Source organism: Aricia agestis, chromosome 19, assembly GCF_905147365.1.
Source record: "Aricia agestis chromosome 19, ilAriAges1.1, whole genome shotgun sequence".
NCBI classification, from domain to species: domain Eukaryota; kingdom Metazoa; phylum Arthropoda; class Insecta; order Lepidoptera; family Lycaenidae; genus Aricia; species Aricia agestis.
The window spans coordinates 12,487,411-12,507,762 of record NC_056424.1 but is presented as its reverse complement, the minus strand read 5'-3'; the positions used below and the strand labels follow the sequence as shown (position 1 = coordinate 12,507,762).

The 20,352-nt window shown below is 40.5% G+C and overlaps 2 protein-coding genes across 4 annotated transcripts in view; one reads left to right on the top strand and one right to left on the bottom strand.

Moving 5' to 3' along the window:
- The window catches only part of LOC121736512 (serine/threonine-protein kinase WNK1-like), a 72,599-nt gene extending 61,768 nt beyond the window's left edge, over positions 1–10,831 (top strand). For 2 of the 3 annotated variants that reach the window (XM_042127754.1, XM_042127756.1), the window contains 15 exons: positions 72–436; positions 1,071–1,275; positions 1,584–2,364; positions 2,482–2,588; positions 3,713–3,784; positions 5,382–5,579; positions 5,843–6,031; positions 6,594–6,709; positions 7,246–7,332; positions 7,617–7,763; positions 8,137–8,224; positions 8,459–8,551; positions 8,977–9,179; positions 9,600–9,912; positions 10,681–10,831. In XM_042127754.1, the coding sequence (XP_041983688.1) occupies positions 72–436; positions 1,071–1,275; positions 1,584–2,364; positions 2,482–2,588; positions 3,713–3,784; positions 5,382–5,579; positions 5,843–6,031; positions 6,594–6,709; positions 7,246–7,332; positions 7,617–7,763; positions 8,137–8,224; positions 8,459–8,551; positions 8,977–9,179; positions 9,600–9,912; positions 10,681–10,724 (3,008 nt within the window). In that variant the 3' untranslated portion in view covers positions 10,725–10,831. The remainder of the gene's footprint in view (positions 1–71; positions 437–1,070; positions 1,276–1,583; positions 2,365–2,481; positions 2,589–3,712; positions 3,785–5,381; positions 5,580–5,842; positions 6,032–6,593; positions 6,710–7,245; positions 7,333–7,616; positions 7,764–8,136; positions 8,225–8,458; positions 8,552–8,976; positions 9,180–9,599; positions 9,913–10,680) is intronic. The other variant, XM_042127755.1, reaches the window with a different exon arrangement.
- On the bottom strand, positions 9,818–17,753 carry LOC121736513 (trypsin, alkaline C-like). Its single transcript, XM_042127757.1, has 8 exons — positions 17,697–17,753; positions 16,192–16,298; positions 15,470–15,620; positions 15,086–15,288; positions 13,796–13,955; positions 13,115–13,266; positions 11,137–11,217; positions 9,818–9,932 (listed from the first exon to the last, which is right to left on the bottom strand). The coding sequence occupies exons 1-8, from the start codon at positions 17,728–17,730 to the stop codon at positions 9,918–9,920; spliced, it is 903 nt and encodes a 300-aa protein (XP_041983691.1). The 5' UTR covers positions 17,731–17,753; the 3' UTR covers positions 9,818–9,917.
- Between the last annotated feature and the right edge of the window lie 2,599 nt (positions 17,754–20,352).

Genomic DNA, 20,352 nt, shown 5'->3' with positions numbered 1-20,352 from the left:
AATAAAATTAAAATTTTACTGTTATAAATTTTTTTTATTGAACATGTTTAATGATAATATACCTTGTATAGTCGGTACCGCGATACCTTCGCCGATAGCCGCCGAGAAGAAGTCGCGCGGGTCGAAGAAGCGGTCGCGCGACAAGGACAAGCTGCCGCGGCTGAGCGTGCTGGCGGTCAGCGACAACGCTACCGTGGTGGAGTGCCAGCTGGACTCCAAGTCCAAGACGGTGACGTTCAAGTTCCACGTGCCAGATGTGAACCCGGAGGACCTGGCGGGGAACCTGGTCAGCAACGACCTGCTGCCGGAGTGGCAGCGCGGCGCCTTCACTGAGCTGATCCGCGACATCGTGCGACAGCTGCAGGCGGACCCCGCCGCCGCTGCGTCACTAGTGGGGCCAGCCACGCTGCACGCGTTACGTCTCAACATAGACAAGGTAAGAATATTTTTTTTACAAGGTAGGGGTTATAATATTATTTTGTGTACATTTATCTAAAAAAAATAAATAATTTGTTATTATTTTTAGCAATATTCCGCGAAATAAACTTCCACCTTTAAGTAAATGAGTGAGTGTACGAGGCATGCGTACAGCACCTCCCTCCTCCCACACTGCCTATGCGTACACTCGCATGCAAGAACCTGCAATGAGTGAGTGTACGCATAGGCATGCGTACAGCACGCATGCCTATGCGTACACTCACTCATTTACTTAAAGGTGGAAGTTTATTTCGCGGAATATTGCTAAAAATAATAACAAATTAAATTTTAAGCTTTGGATTTCCGCAAAGTAACGCCTGATTCCATTAACAAGATTTATCTAGTTTTGAGGTGTTTTAAATATACATTTTTAAATTATTTATTGCCTTATAGATTTAGAAATGTTTAATATGTTCCCTATAATTATCTCCGTTGTAGGTTCATGTTTTATTGTTTGCATGATCATAAATAGTTTTAGATGAGCATATTTTCCTTTTTCAATAGTGTAAACTTACTTGTAAAAACTTGATATGATTATTTATTGATTTATATTGATTGATATGACAATAATGTAACTTGGATCATGTACGCAGAGCGATTACGACTCGGAGACGACGGAGCGCGAGGAGAACCTGACGGACTCGAACCAGGACAACTCGGAGTGCACCACGCCCACCGCGTCGCAAGACATCACGCTGGCGGAGCTGGAGCCCGAGCCCGCCCCCCCGCAGCCCGAGCCCCGCCCCGATCGCGCGCACGACACGCTCGCCAGGAAGATCAGCACCGCATCGTCTATAGGTGAGTTATATTCTTTTGCGCTTTATTTCAACCATTTACTTAAACGTCAATTACATTCCATAAATATTTTCAGTACGATTTGATTGTGGGCAATAAACTTCTACGACCTACAAGTTACGGAGGAACGTCCTCGCCCGCATCTAATATGCTGGCGATCTTCTCTTATTACACGGCGATTTACACACGTCAAGTTGTTAACTAAATTTTAACTCTCTACTTAACAACTTTTTTACAACATAACTTAAATTTAATTCTTATAAATTAAAAAAATATATTTATCGTTATTTATAAAATAAATAAATTTTCAGGTTCAAATCAATCCGACGGCGGGCCTATGGCGCCGGACCGCGCCGGTAGCACGGACTCCAACGGAGAGAAGAAGTCACAGAAGCCATCCCGAAAGATATCGAGATTTCTAGTCAGCCCCGTCGTGGATCGCGGCGAGGCGGTGCCCGAGGAGCGGCCCGCGCCCGCCGCCGAGCCCCCCGCGCCCGAGCCCCGCGACCCGCCCCGGGATCCGCTCCGGGATGCACTCGTCAACGGCGTGCTGGAGCCCGAGCCGGCGCCCGTGCCCGCGGCCGCACCGCCCCCCGCTGCGCCGCCCCGCGTGCCCGAGCCCGTCGCGGTCGCACCCAAACCAGTCTCGCAAGCCATTCCCTCGGAAAACCTAGTTCCTACTCACCAGTATTCCCTGCCGTCGCATGCGCCGCAGACTGTCACCGACCACCGGCCGGTGGAGCTGAAGCAGGCGGCGAGCGAGCCGGCGAGCACGGCGTACGCGCCGCCCCTAGCCGCGCCCGCGACCGCCCCCGCCCCCGCGCCGCCGCTGCCTTTCCCGAGCGCGGTGGCTCCGGGTCTGCTGAACGGTGCGGCGCCGGCGAACCTGGCCAGCCTCACCACGCCGCTGCAGATCGCTACGGACACGCCGCTGCTGGGGCTGGGCGCGGCGGGCGTGGCGCTGGGTGCGGCGCCGGCGCTCATGCCGCTGGCCCCGCCCACGCTCACGCCCACTGCTGTAGTCACCGATCCAGCTGCCACCGCCAACGCTGAGAACATTCAGAGAATGCTTCTCAAACAGAATATTTTGAAGTAAGTTTAGATATACAATATACATATTATGTACAATAATCAATATGTACTAGTGATTTATTGTCCCTTAAACGTAAGCGTCATTTTATTTTATACGTCAAAAAAATTATTATGCAGCCAGCAGCAGAACCTGTCGGGCCCCAACCTGCTGGGTCTGCTCAACCCGCCGCACTACCCGCAGCCCGACCTCGCCCTACACAACAACTTGTTAGCCACGCCCAACGGTAAGTCCTCGCTTTATCTCTCTCATGTAATCCTGTACGCACAGAATAATTAAGAGACAGAAGGCAATCTTATCTATGATTGCCTACACAATATTCATGCACTTTTTCATAGCTTTCAACAGCTTTTTAAAATGTCGGTTTCTATGTGTTGGTTGTTCACATACGGATTGTATAAAGATTGTCTTCCATCTCTATTTATTCTATGTTACATCTGTCACTTTCTCACTATGTTCTTTATGTAACCAATGAGAAAGCTTACTCGGTTTTATTTTACATATATTATACATAAAGTAGCGAAATTAGCTTATTTAGACAGTATTTTCTAGACTCATACATGTTTAAATAGTTTGCTCAAGTCATTTCCATCTTCATGACTTTAATAAATAGTAAAATTCTAGTATACGTAATTAATTTTAGTCCTAGTTTATTTTTTATGAGTATGAAATGATATTTTTTTTTCTAAATTTCAAAATTTTTAAATAGGTGCACTCTGTGCTACATAATATTATCTTCTATGCCTTCTGCTTATAATAACTATTAATAAAATTAATTTAATTAAAAAGTATTTACCGTACTTTAGTACAGCCATGAGCGCAGAAAATATGTGACGTGAGATATAAGGAGTTATTGATAAGTATACATATAGTTTTCGAAGTCTTCTTTTGCCTTTTGTGATAAAAGTTCGCTCAGGCTTCGATACGACTAAATTAAAAAAAAAACAATAAAGGTAGCCTTTCGAAGCGAGCGTCTATACTCTATAGCGTTAGTGACGCCGCGACTGTAAAAATATGGTTTGAGGTCGAGCGCAGTGACGCTACGCGGCAGCTGTGACGTCACTTACATACATTTTTACAGTCGCGGCGTCACTGACGCTCGCTTCGAAAGGCTACCTTTAGGTATGCTATGTCAAATTCAATACATTTTTGTTGTCCTTATCAATAACCGTCAAGTTGGCTAAAAGTCTTACGAAACCTTTCAAAAACACCTTATATCTACAGGTTTGGCTAAAAGGCCTATGATACTATTCACAACCGCTTTGTATCTGTAAAGTTGCGCTCCTGGCTGTAGTGTGTACCGTGTAAGACCGAGTAGGGTTCCCCTGGCTAACGTGTGTGACTAACCAGCGCCGCCGCTGCCGCGCCTGCCGTACGCGCCCTACTACCAGCCCATGCTCGCAACTGCCAACGACCTTATAGGTAATAACACAATGATCGATACATTTTGATCTAAAAGTAAACAAAATATAACTGATGACATTCTCAAGTTTACGCGAGTTAACTTATAATATCAAAATACAACTGCAGAAAGTGTCACTGTATTTCTTCATTGTGCGGGTAAGGGTCAAATCAGACAGCAACGCGACGCGCAGATGCATTTCTAAATTTGTACTGAATTGACAGATTTCAATTGCGAGAGACGTCTTGCAAATCTGTCAAATCCGTACAAATTTAGAAATGCATCTACCCGTCGCGTTGCGGTCTGAATTAACCCTTATACGTGGCATTTTAAAATGGCAGCATTATATTTGTCATAATGATCTTTGTTTACATTTAGATCAAAAATTTAAAGGAGTATACAGATTGAGTCACGCAAGAACAATGGTGAAGTTCAAAATTCTTTAATAATAATAATAATAAACTTATTTTCTATCTGTAAACCTTGGTGCTATTATAATATTTGTGTTCCTATCTAAATTTGTATTTAATTAGAGACAATAAAGTTTTATTTATTTATTTATTATTTATTTATCTGGAAGTTTTACTTTGTTTTTTTATAAGCTAAGCGAATGTAAAACAAAAAGCAACTAAAATAAAGTCAAAATTGTTCTTGTTTGGTTCAATCGCTCTAAATTTTTAACAAAATTGATATTATAACACTAACAATAATTTTCTCTTATAAAACACAAAAGATTTGTCCGAAACACTTTGAAATAATTATTACAAACTTAGTTCCAACAAAGTTTTTGTTGATTTTAGATTTGAATTTAGTCATTTTAATATCACACATAATATCAAGTAGCTTTATTAAAAATTGCACAACATTGCATATATTTTGTTTCATTGTCAAATCATTTTAGCACCTCACAATAATCATTTAGAGGTACACCATCTAGTGATAGTTACAATCCAAATAAATATGTTTTCGTGAAATAAAAACGCCAATATAAAGATGTGCAAGGACGTTACTTACCTCTATGTCTCTAAATCTAACGCCATCTTTGCACGAACTGTCTGTACAAATAACACTTGCCTTGGTAATAACTAATAAGTAATAATTTCTCCTACAACCGTTTTTATGTCTTCTCTGAAACCCTCTTACTAATAGACATATTGTATTTACTGTTGCCGTCTTTGTCCCACGTGCTGAAAAAGTCACTTGAACAGAGATAGCAATATTTTGTAGATGTGCAGCTTATCGACTGTGTAAATATTTTTATAACCTAGGTGATAGAACTTTCTTGTGATGTGTTGATGCTTAATTAAATGCCTCGTATCCAACTAATACACTAATATTTGATAAATATAAAAGAAGTTAGTATTTATCATAATACTCAAACATAAATGTTTATTAAATGATTAAATTTAACTGCAACAGAAAACATACGTAAATTTATATACGTCTCTGTTTTGATTACAAATCTTTGATTTTTTAAAATTGGTTTACCAAAATTAATAAACTGTTAAAACAGAGGACTTGTCTATTGGTAATCATCTGTACTGCAATTATACCATATTTCTTCTTTAACGGCTTTGTATGTTCGGAATAACCAACATCTAATTGCTAATATTTCAGCTCAACAACAAGCTTTACAGACTTCAGTGAGTCAGCTCACGCAGCCGATGGGCTCGTTTGGCCTGGGTTTGGGCCTGGGTGCGCCGCTTCAGTCCGGCCTCGCCGCGCAGAACCTAGGCCTTCAACAGAACTTAGGTCTGCAGCAGAATCTAGGCCTCAACCAGAACCTCATGGGCCAGAATCTTGGACAGTCATTAGGTAAAGTACTAATTATTACATAAACTAATAGTATGAAATAGTTGTTGCTTTTCTTTCATAACTAATATATATATAAGTTCTCTACTATTTGGCTGTTGTGACTGATATCAAAAATAGCTTGATGCGCCAAAAGACAAAGGAACAACTTTGCATTATTTTTAAAATAGTTATAACACACAAAAGTTAGCGAAGAAACTCTATGGCAGCAGCAGCATTTCTATGTTTTAATTATTTGCAGTTAGTAGCCAACAATATTGTTTCAGGTTTAGCGGGTCAGAATCTAGGTCTAAGCGGACAGAATCTCATGGGTGGGCAGGGTCTGGGCTTGGGCGGGCAGGGGCTTGGGCTGGGCGGGCAGAACCTCGGACTGATGGGACAAAATCTGGGCTCGCTGGTGGCACAGCGGGCGGTGCACCACGCGCTCGCCAGGCGACACGTTGACATGGATATGGGTACGTATTTACCACGCTTTTATTTAGCTAAGGCTGTATGTAACGGAATCTTTGAGCGCGATTTTACCTATCTCCAGTAGTCTGATTAATTCGAAACTTTGCATACGTATTAAAAGTTAATGACAATGCAACAATATGTTAACATTTAAAAAAAAGCGTGTTTTTTTATTTATTTACAAGAATTTATCATTTTGGTCTTACTGCTATGGTAATTAAATCTAAAGTGGGACATTGGCTCTGTCTATGACTGTCTTAATATCTACTATGTCGGTGCAGACTTTCTATTTTCATCTAGTTTTGTGTGGACTATAGTTATGTCCTACACACACAGAATTTTTACTGTATGTTGATATACTACAATTATTTTGTTTTATTTTAAAAGACCATTACACCTCACTGCTAAGTTATAATTAACGCGCTGGGAATCTTCTGTACCTTGTACGTTTGTGTCACACCTAAGTTACTTTTTGTATTACTTAATAATGTAATAGGCCATCTCTCTCTTCTTTCCCCTCTCAGTTAATTTGTATGTTATTTATGTTAGTATGTGTGTGTATTACAGGTATGACGAACGCGAACTCTACGGGCTCGACGCAGCCCAGCACGCCCAACAAGAGCCAGTCATACAACGAGTACATGATGTCGCTGCAGAACAAACTCTCCTCTATATCCAACAGCGTAAGATACTTTTTACTTTGAACATGCTTAATAACTTGTTGCTATTGTGTTCCATAGTTTATAGATGAACTATGTTTGTCTATTCACATGGCTTTCTCTTCGAATCAGTATTAGATAACGAAATATAAGAATATTCTTAAATGAGTGCCTGTGTAACAATTTCAAAAAAGAAATATTTTAAAATTCCAGTCGATGCCACATTATATGAATAGGGGTTATTTTATTTTTATACAAATACTACTAATTATTTGTTTTTGTATGTTTCTTGCATGTAACAGAACTTGAATAGGCATAATCCTTTAGTAAAAGGAGGGGAAGTAAGTTATCTTCATACAAAGGCACTGCGCGCGGCTTGTATGTGTGCGCCATAGTATCAATGCGTCGCCACGTACGGCACACAGCAAAATCTCGGCAGTACCAGTGCAGCCTCTAAAACTCGCCGAGATTTTGTTGTGTGCCGTACGCGTGCCTTTATATGAAGATAACTTACTTCCCCTCCTTTTACTATGTTGGAGCTTACCGAATTTGTTTTCTAGGGCCCCGTGTCCCCGCAGTCGCCGATGGAGTACAGCCCCGCGCTGTCGCCGACGCAGCGGCAGATGCACGCGTTGGCGGGACACAAGGTCATTATTGCACTATTCTTATTATGGACGCCTTTTATAAACAACTATGATCGGTTGACTGTTCTGTGTGTGAGCAATTGCCTAAGCTACCAAGTACGTTAGCTTAATTTAAATTTTCATTGCAATTGCGCCCCTAGTGGTAAACAATTAAAACTTTAGGTGATCGAATGCGCCGGATTTTAGAATCTGTTGTATAAAATTATGTAATTATATGACCTTGCATTTACCTTTATCAATATTAAATAATATTTATAATTTAAACATTGAATGTTTTCGATTTGCAGCTGATCCAGCGCGACGCGGTATCGGAGCACGGCGGCACGCTGGAGGGGGAGGCGGAGGTGGAGGGTGGGTCGCACGCGCAGCGCCTCGCACACCTTGACCACGAGCTCAGCAAGATCAGCCTGCACTACAAACACGCGCCCGCCAAGGTACACGTTATATCATACTTTCGTCGTTGAGAAATTCGTTTTACGTAAAATCCATAAACTTAATATTATAAATGCGAAAGTGTGTCTGTCTGTTACCTCTTCACGCCGAAACCGCTGAATCGATTTTGCTGAAATTTGGTATGGAGATACTTTGAGGCCCGGGAAAGGACATAGAATACTTTTTATGCCCGGAAAAATGTACGGTTCCGACGCGATAAACGAATTTTGGCGCAACGGAGTTGCGGGCGTCATCTAGCTAATAAAACAGTAACTATAGATCTTTCCACCTTTTTTAAAATGGAGCGATGTCGGTTTCGTTGTGATCTGAACCCTAAATAAAATGAATAATAATAACGCCGCCCCTTACGTGTAGGATGTGTATACCGAAGACCACAGCGCTACAGAGCATGATCTGCTGGAGGCGACGTTGAACGACAGTGCTGTGGATACGTATGAAGAAGGTAAGCAAGTTGTACTTCAAACTTTAAGGTAAATTTTTTGACTTAACAAAAAAATCAATGGCCTTGATAAATAAATTTCTAATTTGAGGAGATCACTTATCGCGTTCTTATTTTCACACCATAGCAAAATTATATAAATGCCCGCTTCACACGAAGATATTATAGATTATAGAGGATTATGCATGAGAAACTCATTTTGTAACAGACGTTAAAATGTTAAGTAAATATTTGCAGTGGGCGTGGAGCGTGGCGGTCGGCGCTTCAGAGTGGCGCGCGCGGCGCCGCTACGCAGCTACGCCCTGTGTCGACTGCTGCCTGAGATGCAAGGTATGTAAACATAACATAATGAAAGAAAAAAAACATATAATCTGTCAAGAAAGTAAAGAAATTAAAAAGTGGCAACATCGTAGTGTCATCCCTTTCAAACCAATCTAAGAAAAAAGTGATGACACTACGATGTTGCCACTTTTTAATATCTTCACTTTTTTGACAGACTATAGCTAATTACAAATACATTTTCTCCGTCTGCATGTACGCGCTAGATCGTGCACTGCAGCTGGTAATTGAATAATATTTAATAAATGGTTGAGGGCTCCTACACGATTAATTTTATTGTACAATATCACGTATTGTGCAATATTATTGACCGTCTAAGGTTAATATTCGTCAAATAAATTGTTCAATATTATTGTAGGTTTAAGGGCGCCCTTAGTCAATGTATTCATTTTAATCAAACCTTTTATAACGTACAGGCAAGGACAAGTTGGAGGCGTCGGCGTCGCAGTACGAGGGCGGGGACGAGCTGTCGATGGACAACGCGTCCGCGGACACGAGCGGCGAGGAGGAGGACGCGCACACGTACGTGCTGACGGACCGCGCGCGCGCACGCACCTACGTCATCGACGACGCGTTCGGCACGCGGCACACCATCCTAGACCCCGCCCCTTACGTGCAGGTAAGCGTTTGAATATTAAACTTGATTTTAGCCTAAACAATCTTGGTTTCTGCTCTCAGTTCGTAGATTTTAAGATGCTGTTTGCTAAATAAAACTAAGTTTTGTGTTGTGGAACGTGTGAAACTAATATGATATAAGCAGGAATATGATAGAATATAATGAAAATGTACTTTCAGTACAAAATTTTATATTTTATTTTTATAGTCTTATTAATTTTGTTGTAACAAGTCAAATACACTTATCACTTATACTAGTTGCCAGTTGCCTATGTCATATGTCATAACCTACGCCTGGCTTTTACGCCACAAGCGGCAGCAGCATGGGTCGCCCACACAAATGTCAGTAGAGCTTTTATACGCTACAGTCTACACACTAGTCACTTTTATATGCTACACACCAACTAATCGGTCCACGTTGCAGAGCGACAGCAGGCCGAGTCCCACGGAGGCGGACGAGACCCGCAGCTACCTGATCGTGGACGCGGCGCGTGACATGACGTGCACCGTCATCGACCGCGCGCTGCGGCTCACCGACGACGAGGGGTTCGCGGAGTTCGCCGAGGGGCGGCACCGGCCCCCCGCCCCGCCCGCCGGCGCCTCCCCTCTGGGGGAGGAGCTGGCGCGGTGGCGGGCCGCCGCCCCCGGCCCGACGCCCGACGCGCGCCTGCTGCGGGACGTGCGCGCCGCCGACCTGCTCGCCGACCTCTACATCGAGGAGGCGCTCACGAACAAAGGTGAGCTAGCACCACAGCGACTGAAATGTTTTAATTGAAAGATTCATTTTTCTTGCCACCGAAGTAAAGTAGACGCTGGATGGAGTTGAGTATACCAGTTATCAAGATGTATTGGATGGTGTTGAACTCAGAAGAGCATGCAAATTTTGATTCTGAATGTTGCCAGAAGCCATAATTAAACCTAAAAATAATTAATCAATATGGCTACTGGCAACATTCGAAATCATAATGTGCATGCTTTGCTGAGTTCAACCCCATTCGAAGACCTTCATATTTTGTATACTCAACTCTAACCGCCACCCGCTCTAACAGGGACGCGAGAAGCGTACTTTTCAGAAAAAATATGTAGCTAGTGTCTTTCGTCTGTTTGTATTTTGGCACACATACAGAGTAGACTACGGGTCTACTCTACAGGCTGTAACATAAAGAAGTGGTAATGCTAAATAGGATGTGTATCAATTATCTCCAGTATTAAATGTACTGTGAAAGAAGCAGCGCTGAAATTGTGACGTTTTTTTATTTTTTTTACGAATCTAAACTAAAACTAAACACACTAGGCCGAAAATACGCGGCCGAAGTTCGGCATGATTACGCCTGTAATTTATTTTACATCACACCATCCCGAAATTACGTCGTGTTATATTGTATGAGTACATTGCTGACGTAATCACAAACCAGCGCTGGATTAGCGCTTACTGTATTTGAATAATGTTAACTGGCCACAAGTATGTCAAACAACAAGTTAATAATATTATGATGTTGTTTCAGCGCTGGTGCAGGCGGTGGTGCTGCTGGCCGTGCGCCGCTCATGACGACCGCGCGAGTGATCACCGTGTACCTTATATTTATATTTATTTATCAAGTGTAACATATATCTATATCATTACTCGTAAATAAAATATTCATATGTGATATCCGATACCCGCTTTTTATTGAAACGTCTCTGTGTAAAATTGCATTTTATCAAACTTTACTTTACTTTAACCATAACTCGACTTTACCATTTTAATGTAACGCAGCTCGCAAAGCTGTTGTTTTTACGTCATGAGAATGCGAAAATATTTTTCTTTTGTTAGATTAAAACAGATTGAACCAAAGTTTTAATGCTGCGTTTAAAAAATTGTAGATTCGAGGTACTTACCTTTTTGGGTACTTGCTGACTGCTGCCAATTATGCTAAACAAATTTTATGAAGAGTATGAAAAAAAGAAGCTTTGCAACTTACTATGATAGCGCCAATGATGAATATGTGGCCTAAATGTCTGTAGCCCGCTGACGGCACTCGGGACTGAGCGACGCCGGCAACCTACAATGAAAATTAATGCTGGTTTTATCGTCGTAACGTATGGACGAACGGCGCTGCTCAAGCGCGCGACTTTAAAACGCTACTTCTAACGCGCAGCGCTCCAACGGCGCTGGCGAAACGCTTAAGAGGATACACCAGGGGCGAGAGAAATTAGAAATAGGTATTTTGAAAATGTATTGCTGTCTCACCAATCTCAAGTCTCCCACCGCAGAGCGCGATAGAGACCACACGACAAAAGTTCTAATTAAATAAAAGAAAATCATCGATTCGTTGTCCTCTGATTCCTTCTCTAAAACTTAACCGATTTAAGTACTTTTTTCATTAACAATTAAAGCAAGGCTTGAGCTGTGTTCCTATGTTTTACTTTTTTGGTATATTCCAGCCAGTTTTGTTTTATGGGTGTTTGAACACAGAGAAAAATCTGGCCATTTTTTTGGGTTTTTGAACGTTTATATTATTTATTCTAATTAACTATTTTCTTTTTTTTCATAATAAAATTATGAAAAAAAAGAAAACATAGGGACATTGTATTAGTGGCCATAGATATTCAGGAAAAAAATTATAACTCTACCGGTATTATCCAGGGAGGAAACAGCGGACAACGTTTGTATGGAAAAACGGCGGTGTGGATCGCTCTTAACGATAAAACCAGCCTAAATATACAGTAAGTACCATCGAGGAAGTTGATTCCTATGCAATTGACAGACCAACGTTATTTGGTCGAATATGTCAATACAATGTTAGTTGTGATCTGTCAGCTGGGTTTGACGTAACGCAACCAAACTACTTAGGTCTCCGATTTGCATAGGAATCAACTTCTCTGATAGTACATCAAGCAAAATATTATAATAAGAAACATGTATTGTGTTATCAATCGCTTATCTTATGTTTTTATTTCGATTGTGGGAATTTATTGTTATCGACAGTGCTGAATCGAGAGATAAAATTTTTGGAGTATGAGTAATCTGTGATAAATTATTATTATCAGTTATCAGTCACTGTCCACTGATAATCTATGAATAATAATAATCGATCCTGTGTATCCTACTAATATTATAAAGGCGAAAGTTTAGATGTATGGATGTGTGGATGTTTGTTACTCTTTCACGCAAAAACTACTGAACGGGTTTGAATGAAACTTTACAATAATATAGCTTAATACATCAGAATACCACATAGGCTACAATTTCAACCGACTTTCAAAATGGAGGCGGTGTTATGTTCGTTTTTATAATGTTCAACGATTACTCCGCCGTTTGTAAACGGATTTTCATTTTTTTTCTTTTGGTGTAAGTATAGGTTAACATTCCAATTTAGAAAAAAAAAAATATTTTTGAAAAATATTCGTAAATAATGAAGGGATCCAGAAGTATCCGAGGGAACTCCTCAAAATTTATATGGAAACTTGTGGTGACTTCGGTTTCGTGAGCAGTATTCTAAGCATATGCTACCAACAAGTATGATTTGCACCAAGGTATACCATGTCGGAAGATGCTGAGAGAACTCCTGACACTTTATAGATACATACAAGTTTGGGAGTTTCGACGTTGTGTTAAGAACGCAAAGCATATCAGATTTTAAATAAGATAGGTGTTATAAAGAATTAAAATTATACATATATTTTTAAAGTAATTTTCGAGGGTCTTCGGCAAATCAATTTATTACTTCTTCTGTGAAAGAATCGCTCATATCTTTTATAGGTTTTCTTTAAAAGTACGGTTCGGTTTCGTTTGACAGCTCGAGATTGTTGCTCTATTCCGCTAGGTATATTAACTTTATGGCTACGTCACGATTCATGACTTATGACTATGAATTGACATAACCCGACTGACGTAGGTCTGTCCACTACCCATGAATCAATTTCTTCGAAGGTACATAATTAATTAGGAAAACTTACCGTGTCGTTAATCCACGTGGTGTACTGCGAGACGCGCGCGCTCACGCCGGGGAAGGTGGGCTGCGCGCAGCCCCACCCCCACGACGTCACGCCCACCACCACCCCCGCGTACAACAGCGGACCGCCGCTGTCGCCCTGGCACGCATCCTTGCCTGCAACATACAGTAAATTACTGAACTGATGAACTTGATGAACATCTTAAACTTTCTTTTATACTTTCCCTCCAATATTTTTTATGATAATCTAATCGACAATTCTTTCGTTCATACATTTGGTAATTGGTTTTTTGTGTTTCTAACTCTAATTCGTAAGAAAAAATTAATATAACCCCTTTTTTTCATTTTTTTTTAAACACTAGAGTAGAGCTTAAAGTGGCCCATTCACTATCTTGCATTGCAGTCCGCCGTGATGTCCGCCGGCTTATGCAGGATTGTGAATGGTGTCGCAGGCCGGCCTCCATGCACGCCTGCGACACCATTCACTATCCTGCATAAGCCGGCGGACGGCAAAGCGGCCTGCCGTGAATGGGCGCTTTAAAAACGGTTTGTCGGCTAGTAGACTTCCTAATAACGGAGTCGGGTATCTGGCCTTCAATCATTTGTCCCTGGACTCAGAGTTTTACATATGCCGACGTCCCCAGTTATCAATTTCATTACAAATGTCCCCAAGAAAAGCACTTACCGCCAACATCGAGTAGCCCCGCGCAGATCATATTCTCAGTGACGGGGAAGGGCTCCTGTACCACAGACGCGAGGTACTCGTACCGCGCCGCGCACACGCTGCGGTTCACCTTGCGGATGTCCACCGCGTTGAGCACCTCTGATGCTGTAGCGTCACTGCTCTGTAAAGTTTGCTGACGTTTAGTGACGTTTCAAGGATTTTTCAAGTGCTGAGATAGCTTATTTGTTTCTACTACTCGAAGTGAAAAAATAAAGGCTCACTTAAACCTAGTTGACTGCAAGGCGATAAGGTTACGACTTACGATCCTTATCGCCTTGCAGTCAACTAGGTTTAAGTGAGCCTTTATTTTTTCACTTCGAGTAGTAGAAACAAATAAGCTATCTCAGCACTTTGAAAAATCCTTGAAACGTCTTTTTAATTTAATTTTAATTTTTAATTTATTTATTTATATCAGGCTACATAGGCCCATACAATATATACCTTAATGACTAACATACATATAAATTATATACACTTAATAACTACACTTTATCACGATGTTACGCGCGCTTCATTCTGGGGTCTCTCCCGGGACCTTCGGTAAACCACATCAGTCGGCCAGAATTCTTCCGCTTCGAAGGTCGACAGGAGATGCGTCGGTACTCTCACCACAAAGGAACTGAAGTTGACCTTGTGGCGAGACTGCAAACGTTCGACCCTCAAGTGGAGGGATGTCTTTGTGTGGTGGATTATATTTGCTGCTGTGAGTTGTGACCAAGAATAATATATAAGAAAATCTTTATCCTCGTTTAACGGCCGTTCCCAATATTTGATCTATCTCTGGTTTTGCCCTACTAGAGATAGGAATAGCTCACAATTGACATAAAATATATGTCTCTAATGTCTAATGTGAGCTATTCCTATCTCTAGTAGGGCAAAACCAGAGATAGATCAAATATTGGGAACGGCCGTAAGAGGTGCTAAAATTATTTAAAGGGAAATCCCTTATAGTTAATTCAGATCGGAAACGATGACAAGATACGATAAGATAAATGATAAAGAGCGATGGAATGTTTCACCTAACATTTGTATATTTATATTTTTTACATAGTAGATAAGTCTCAAAAAGATATAAATAAATAAAAAAATATGGTTTGTCCTCGAAAAACTTGTAGTACGTGTACCAAATAACAGAAATATACCCGATTTTAATGAAATTCGGCACAAATATGAAATAGCAGGCGGACTATAAACGTTTTCCGCGTTATTAAATTTTTTGTGTCACATCTAGCAAACAACAAAACATCGTACCGTGCTAGTCTTCCCCCAGCCGAGCTGCGTGAGCGTCGCATTCTCGGGCACCACAGCGCCCTGCACGGGGATGTACGCGAGCTGCACCCGCGACGACAGCATCGCCGCCGTCGCCAGCGTCATCACCGCGACGTCGTTGTCGCGCGCCGGCGAGTTGTACCGCTCGTGCAGGACTAGCGCCGATACCGCATGTACGGTGCCGTCTGGGGAGAAACGATGTTATAAATCAGTCATGACCAAATTTTGTTATAATTATTATAAACTAGCTGGTAGGCGTTGTTGTATAAACGGTGTTATAATATATGTGTTATATATTTCAGACGTTTCTAGGTATATCATACCGAACTGAAAAAAACTGTATAGATAGGTTCATGACTGAGTTACCTATGCCCAGTCGCGCGGAGCCGACTCTAACAGAGAACAGCGCGGGGCTGACGACGGTGCCGTCGGCGGCGACGAAGCAATGCGCGGCCGTCAGCACGTGATGCGCCGACAGCAGCGACCCGCCGCACGCCAGCTGACCCTGGTACAGCACCTGGAAGACGGTACTATCAGAGATTATTCCTAGGCAGATGCGCAGATAGAGGTCGCGTTACGTCAAACCCAGTTCAGTCCATCAGTCTTAGAAGACTGACGCCAGAATGATGGCCGGAAAGTAAAATATAATAACAAATAATCTGTCAGTCAATCACACGGTTACACAATCATTCTTTCGTTAATCTGGATCAGACTGATGCGTTGCCGGCCTTCCCTATCTATACAATTAGCATGGATACGACGCCAGACGTGGGAGAGCCATGCTTCGGCACGAATGGGTCGGCTCGACCGGAGAAATACCACGGGCTCACAGAATACCGGCGTGAAACAGCGCTTGCGCTGTGTTTCGCCGAGTGAGTGAGTTTACCGGAGGCCCAATCCCCTACCCTTTTCCCTCCCCTACCCTTTTCCCTTCCCTACCCTCCCATATGACCCTATTCCCTCTTAAAAGGCCGGCAACGCACCTGCAGTTCTTCAGATGCTACGAGTGTCCATGGGCACCGTTTGCTCGTTTGCCCTCTTATTTCATAAAAAAAAAAGTCTGTCCGTATGACCATAGTCTTAAATACCTGCACGATGAAGGGGTATTTCTCGATGGTGGTGGGCGCGCCGCCGATGATGCGGGAGTTGGGGTCACTCGACAACTCCGCCACCAACGCGTTCTCCGCACACACCGCTGCGTTTAAACATTTATTTGTAATCATAGCAAATAAACAGCTGCGTTTAAAATATTAAGTTTGTTAACACAGTAATAAAACTACGAGTATAAGCACTTCTTCTTTCTTGCACTATTTCCACTATATTGAAGTTCTATAAACAATAATTTTAATAAATTAGGGTCTAAACACACCACGCCTAAGTTACTCGGCGGAAGTTCGGCATGATTACTCCAGCAATGTCAATTATGCATACAATATAACGCGACGGAATTTCGGCATGGTGTGTCATCGGTAATTTGAAATACATTGCAGGCGGAATAAAGCAGAAATTCGGCAGTGTGTTTTAGACACTTACATTCGATGGAATTTGAACGAAAAGTTCCTTTGAAATACTTCGCCAAATACATTTTTTTTAGTTGATTGACTATTACTCAATAATTTATGAAGTATTCTTAATCGTGATAGTTTTCTTTCAAATTCAGCATTTAAGCGTTGGCAGAAGGGGAACACTGGACTCTAACGATTTTTTTCCATTTTAAAACTTAATATTTCACAACGGATCCCTAAATCGGAAAATGATCTATGAATACTTATAATATTTAAAAAAAACCTACCCAACGGCACCCCAAACGATGGGGTGGACGCCATAAAAAATCATCCCCACTTGATGTGTAAGGAATGTACCATAAAATAAAATATTTTTAAGATTTCATGTACCATTAATATGTGCTTTCATGCCAAATTAGAGCTTTGCAGGTCCTATAGTCTCTGAGCAAAACCGCGGACAGACATACAGACGGATAGACGGACGGACAGACCGAAACTGTAAGTGTTCTTTGTTGACTACGGAACCCTAAAAATGTGGTTTAACACATAAATGCTTAAGAGGATACAACAGGGGCTAGAGAAATGAAAAAAAAGTACGTGTAATATCTATAGCTGTCTCCCTTACCTCAAGCCTATACCGCAGAACGCGATAGAGACAACTGCAGAAAATCCAGAAAATCAACGATTCGTTGTCCCCTGATTCCTTCTCCAAAACTTAACCGATTTAAGTACTTTCTTCATTAAAGATTAAAAAAAGGCTTGAGCTGTGTTCCTATGTTTTGCTTTTTTTGTATAATCTAGCCAAATCTGTTTTCTGGACGTTTGAACACAGCGGAAAATCTGGCCATTTTTTTGGGTTTTTGAACGTTCATATCTTATTTAATAATTAAATTATGAAAAAAAAGAAAACATAGGGACATTGTATTAGTGGCCGTAGATATTCAGGAAAAAAATTATAACTCTACTAGCATTATCCAAGGAGGAAACAGGGGACAACGTTTGTATGGAAAAAAGGGCGGTGTGGAATCCTCTTAACAGCGACCATATGAGGTCTTCACTTGAAATCAAATTGAATTTTATTTACTCACCGCCAATAAAAACCACGATCAGTCCCGGCCACATCGTTAACAACTACTGGCTATCAGATAGTCGCTGATAGTGGCCGTCAAGTGCTCGGCTTATCCTACATATTGATAACCATTTCGCCAATTTACATTGCGAAACAGATAGGGTGGAACAAGGTTACAGTTAAAATCTTTAAACTGTGGACAGTTAAAAAGTTTGAAAATTTTAACTGTGTTTCAGTTGGCAACATATTAAAGGAACTATCACAACTCAACAATATAAAGAAAGTTTGGCGCGAAAATTGATGGCAAAAATCTCATAACTTCGTCAATGGCTCGGAAACCGTGAATTTTCTGATAAAACTGTCTTTTGTACTGCCTCGAGTCTCAAAGTATACCAATACAAACTTTTATCAAAATCGGTTCATTTGTTTATGCGAGAAGAGGCATCAGATAGACATACTTAATTGCATTTACAATAAGGCTGGTTTTATAGTTAAGCGTTTCGGCAGCGCCGTTGGAGCGCCGCGCGTTCGAAGATGTATGGGGGTAGTAGTTGCGTTTCTAAGTCGCGCGCTTGAGCAGCGCCGTTCGCCCGTATGTTCGTTACATCTTAGAACGCGCGCGCTCCGACGGCGCTGCCGAAACGCTTAACTATAAAACCAGCCTAACAGTATTTTGGACTATAAAATATATAAACTTCTGGTATCTGGCTATATTATATTTAAAAAAAATGAAAAGCCCTAAATTTCAGTCCTATTACAATAAATAAATTTAAAAGTAGTAAATAAAAGATAGTTTTGTGCCATATTTTTATTTCCGTAAACAATATTATTGCGATGATCACAACGGTTGGACTTAGATTCACCTACAGCTCAGTAGTTAGTACAGATCAATACAGATCCCACGCGATATATAAATATACTAGGAATGTATAAGTGCTACTTGTATATAGTGAGAAAACGTTACACAACTCTGTTCAAATATAATTCAATCCAAACATAAACAAAAAAGGACATCAGAATGATACTTTCATCATAAGTTACGAATAGTTTATTAGCAGCAAAATACTTTTTATATAAGCTATTCGTCGCATATGATACTAAACATGCCCCTTATGTCACATATTTATGCTTACAGACTTGATTGGTTTAAGTTTATCAGTGGGTACAAAAAAGATTACGATTAAAAAAAAATAGCCTGGCTTCATCTTTGATAAATACCAGTAAATATGAAACGGCACTACGCGACACCGCGCGGCAGCGACGCGACACTTCACGTCACATTGAACTGATATTTTACAAAAGTGAATCTGACGTTTTACAAAATATGTCAGTTCTATGCTACGAATAATAAAAACTATAATGCAAATAAAAAATTTATAAATAAATAAACTATGCAAATTGCAACTTGAAGTATCGCGTCGTGTCGTGTAGCATAGTCGTAGGTTACACGTTCAATTTGTCATCAATCTGGCGAAATAAAAATTACATAAGTATTTAAAAAAATGATCAGTCCATCAATCCGTGGGTTAGACGTTTAGTTTCGCGTCAATCTTTATCAGATTGATGAGAAACTGAAGGTGTAACCTTCGATATAGTATGAAAGAGATCACGATTGACTTAACCCAAACAGGCATAATACTGCGTCAAAAAATGACACATCAGTTTCGTTGACATTCATATTTTTGTTTACGTTTACATCAAATCGAAATTGAACAGAGTAATGATATAATGAGAAAACGCTCCAACGTAGAGCATTGGTACAGTAAGTCTTATAAATTCGAGATAGTTTTGTACATGATTATGAAATGTTAAATATAAAAATACTTTTGGAATACATAAATGCAATATAGAATGTTCGAAAAAGATTAAAAACTCAAAAGAAATATTAAAAAAAAAAATCCCTCTTTCTACTAAAAATAGTTACACAAAATTGTTTAATAGTAACTATTGTTCAATGTTGTTGTCTTGGTATATGGCGTTGGAAAGAACCTTGAAATATAGACAAAACATCGTAGAACTGTGTAAACATTTTTATTAGAAGGGAAGATTGTATAATAAATGATTAAGTACGCACACATCTAAACAAAAATCACATTTGAATACTCTCTCCAGTATGTCACTGCATAATTACTACATTTTGTATTCAAAAAATGATACGTAGAATCTTTGGAATAAAACATAACAACGAAAAATAAAATATTAGCCCTTAAATACAAATATTTACACATTCAATTGTATAAGGTGTTCTGTCTCTGTCAGTGATATGGCTTTGCCAATGTATAAAACAAAGACAGCATACCTCGCATACTGTGGAAATATTTTTAAGTAAGCCGGCCTTCTAGACGAGCAAGGCCAGCTAAGGGGTAGTTAATAAGTACAAAATATTATCACTTTCAACAAATTAATTGTTTAAAATATTGCGTGTCGAATGGCCGCAGTCAAAAGACATTTAGTGAAAAATTAGTTATTAAATGTTAATTAATCATTAAATCCCTCTGTCGTTGCCGTAAAATAAGTACCGAATATCACAAAGTTTATTGCAGTAATTATGGATAGACATCACAATCTCGTCTGAAACATGGCACTTTTTAACAAACTTTCAATGTTTACAACATAACAAATATAGGAAATTAATCTGTACAAACTGATGCAATTCCAGCCACAAAACAAACAGA

What these genes read in the sequence shown, in the direction of transcription:
- LOC121736513 (XM_042127757.1), bottom strand. Translation starts at nt 17,730, where the DNA reads ATGTGGCCGGGACTGATCGTGGTTTTTATTGGCG. An exon ending in GATCGTGGTTTTTATTGGCG is followed by an intron (nt 16,299 to 17,696) that starts GTGAGTAAATAA and finishes GTTTAAACGCAG; the next exon opens with CGGTGTGTGCGGAGAACGCG. An exon ending in GGGGCTACTCGATGTTGGCG is followed by an intron (nt 13,267 to 13,795) that starts GTAAGTGCTTTT and finishes TGTATGTTGCAG; the next exon opens with GCAAGGATGCGTGCCAGGGC.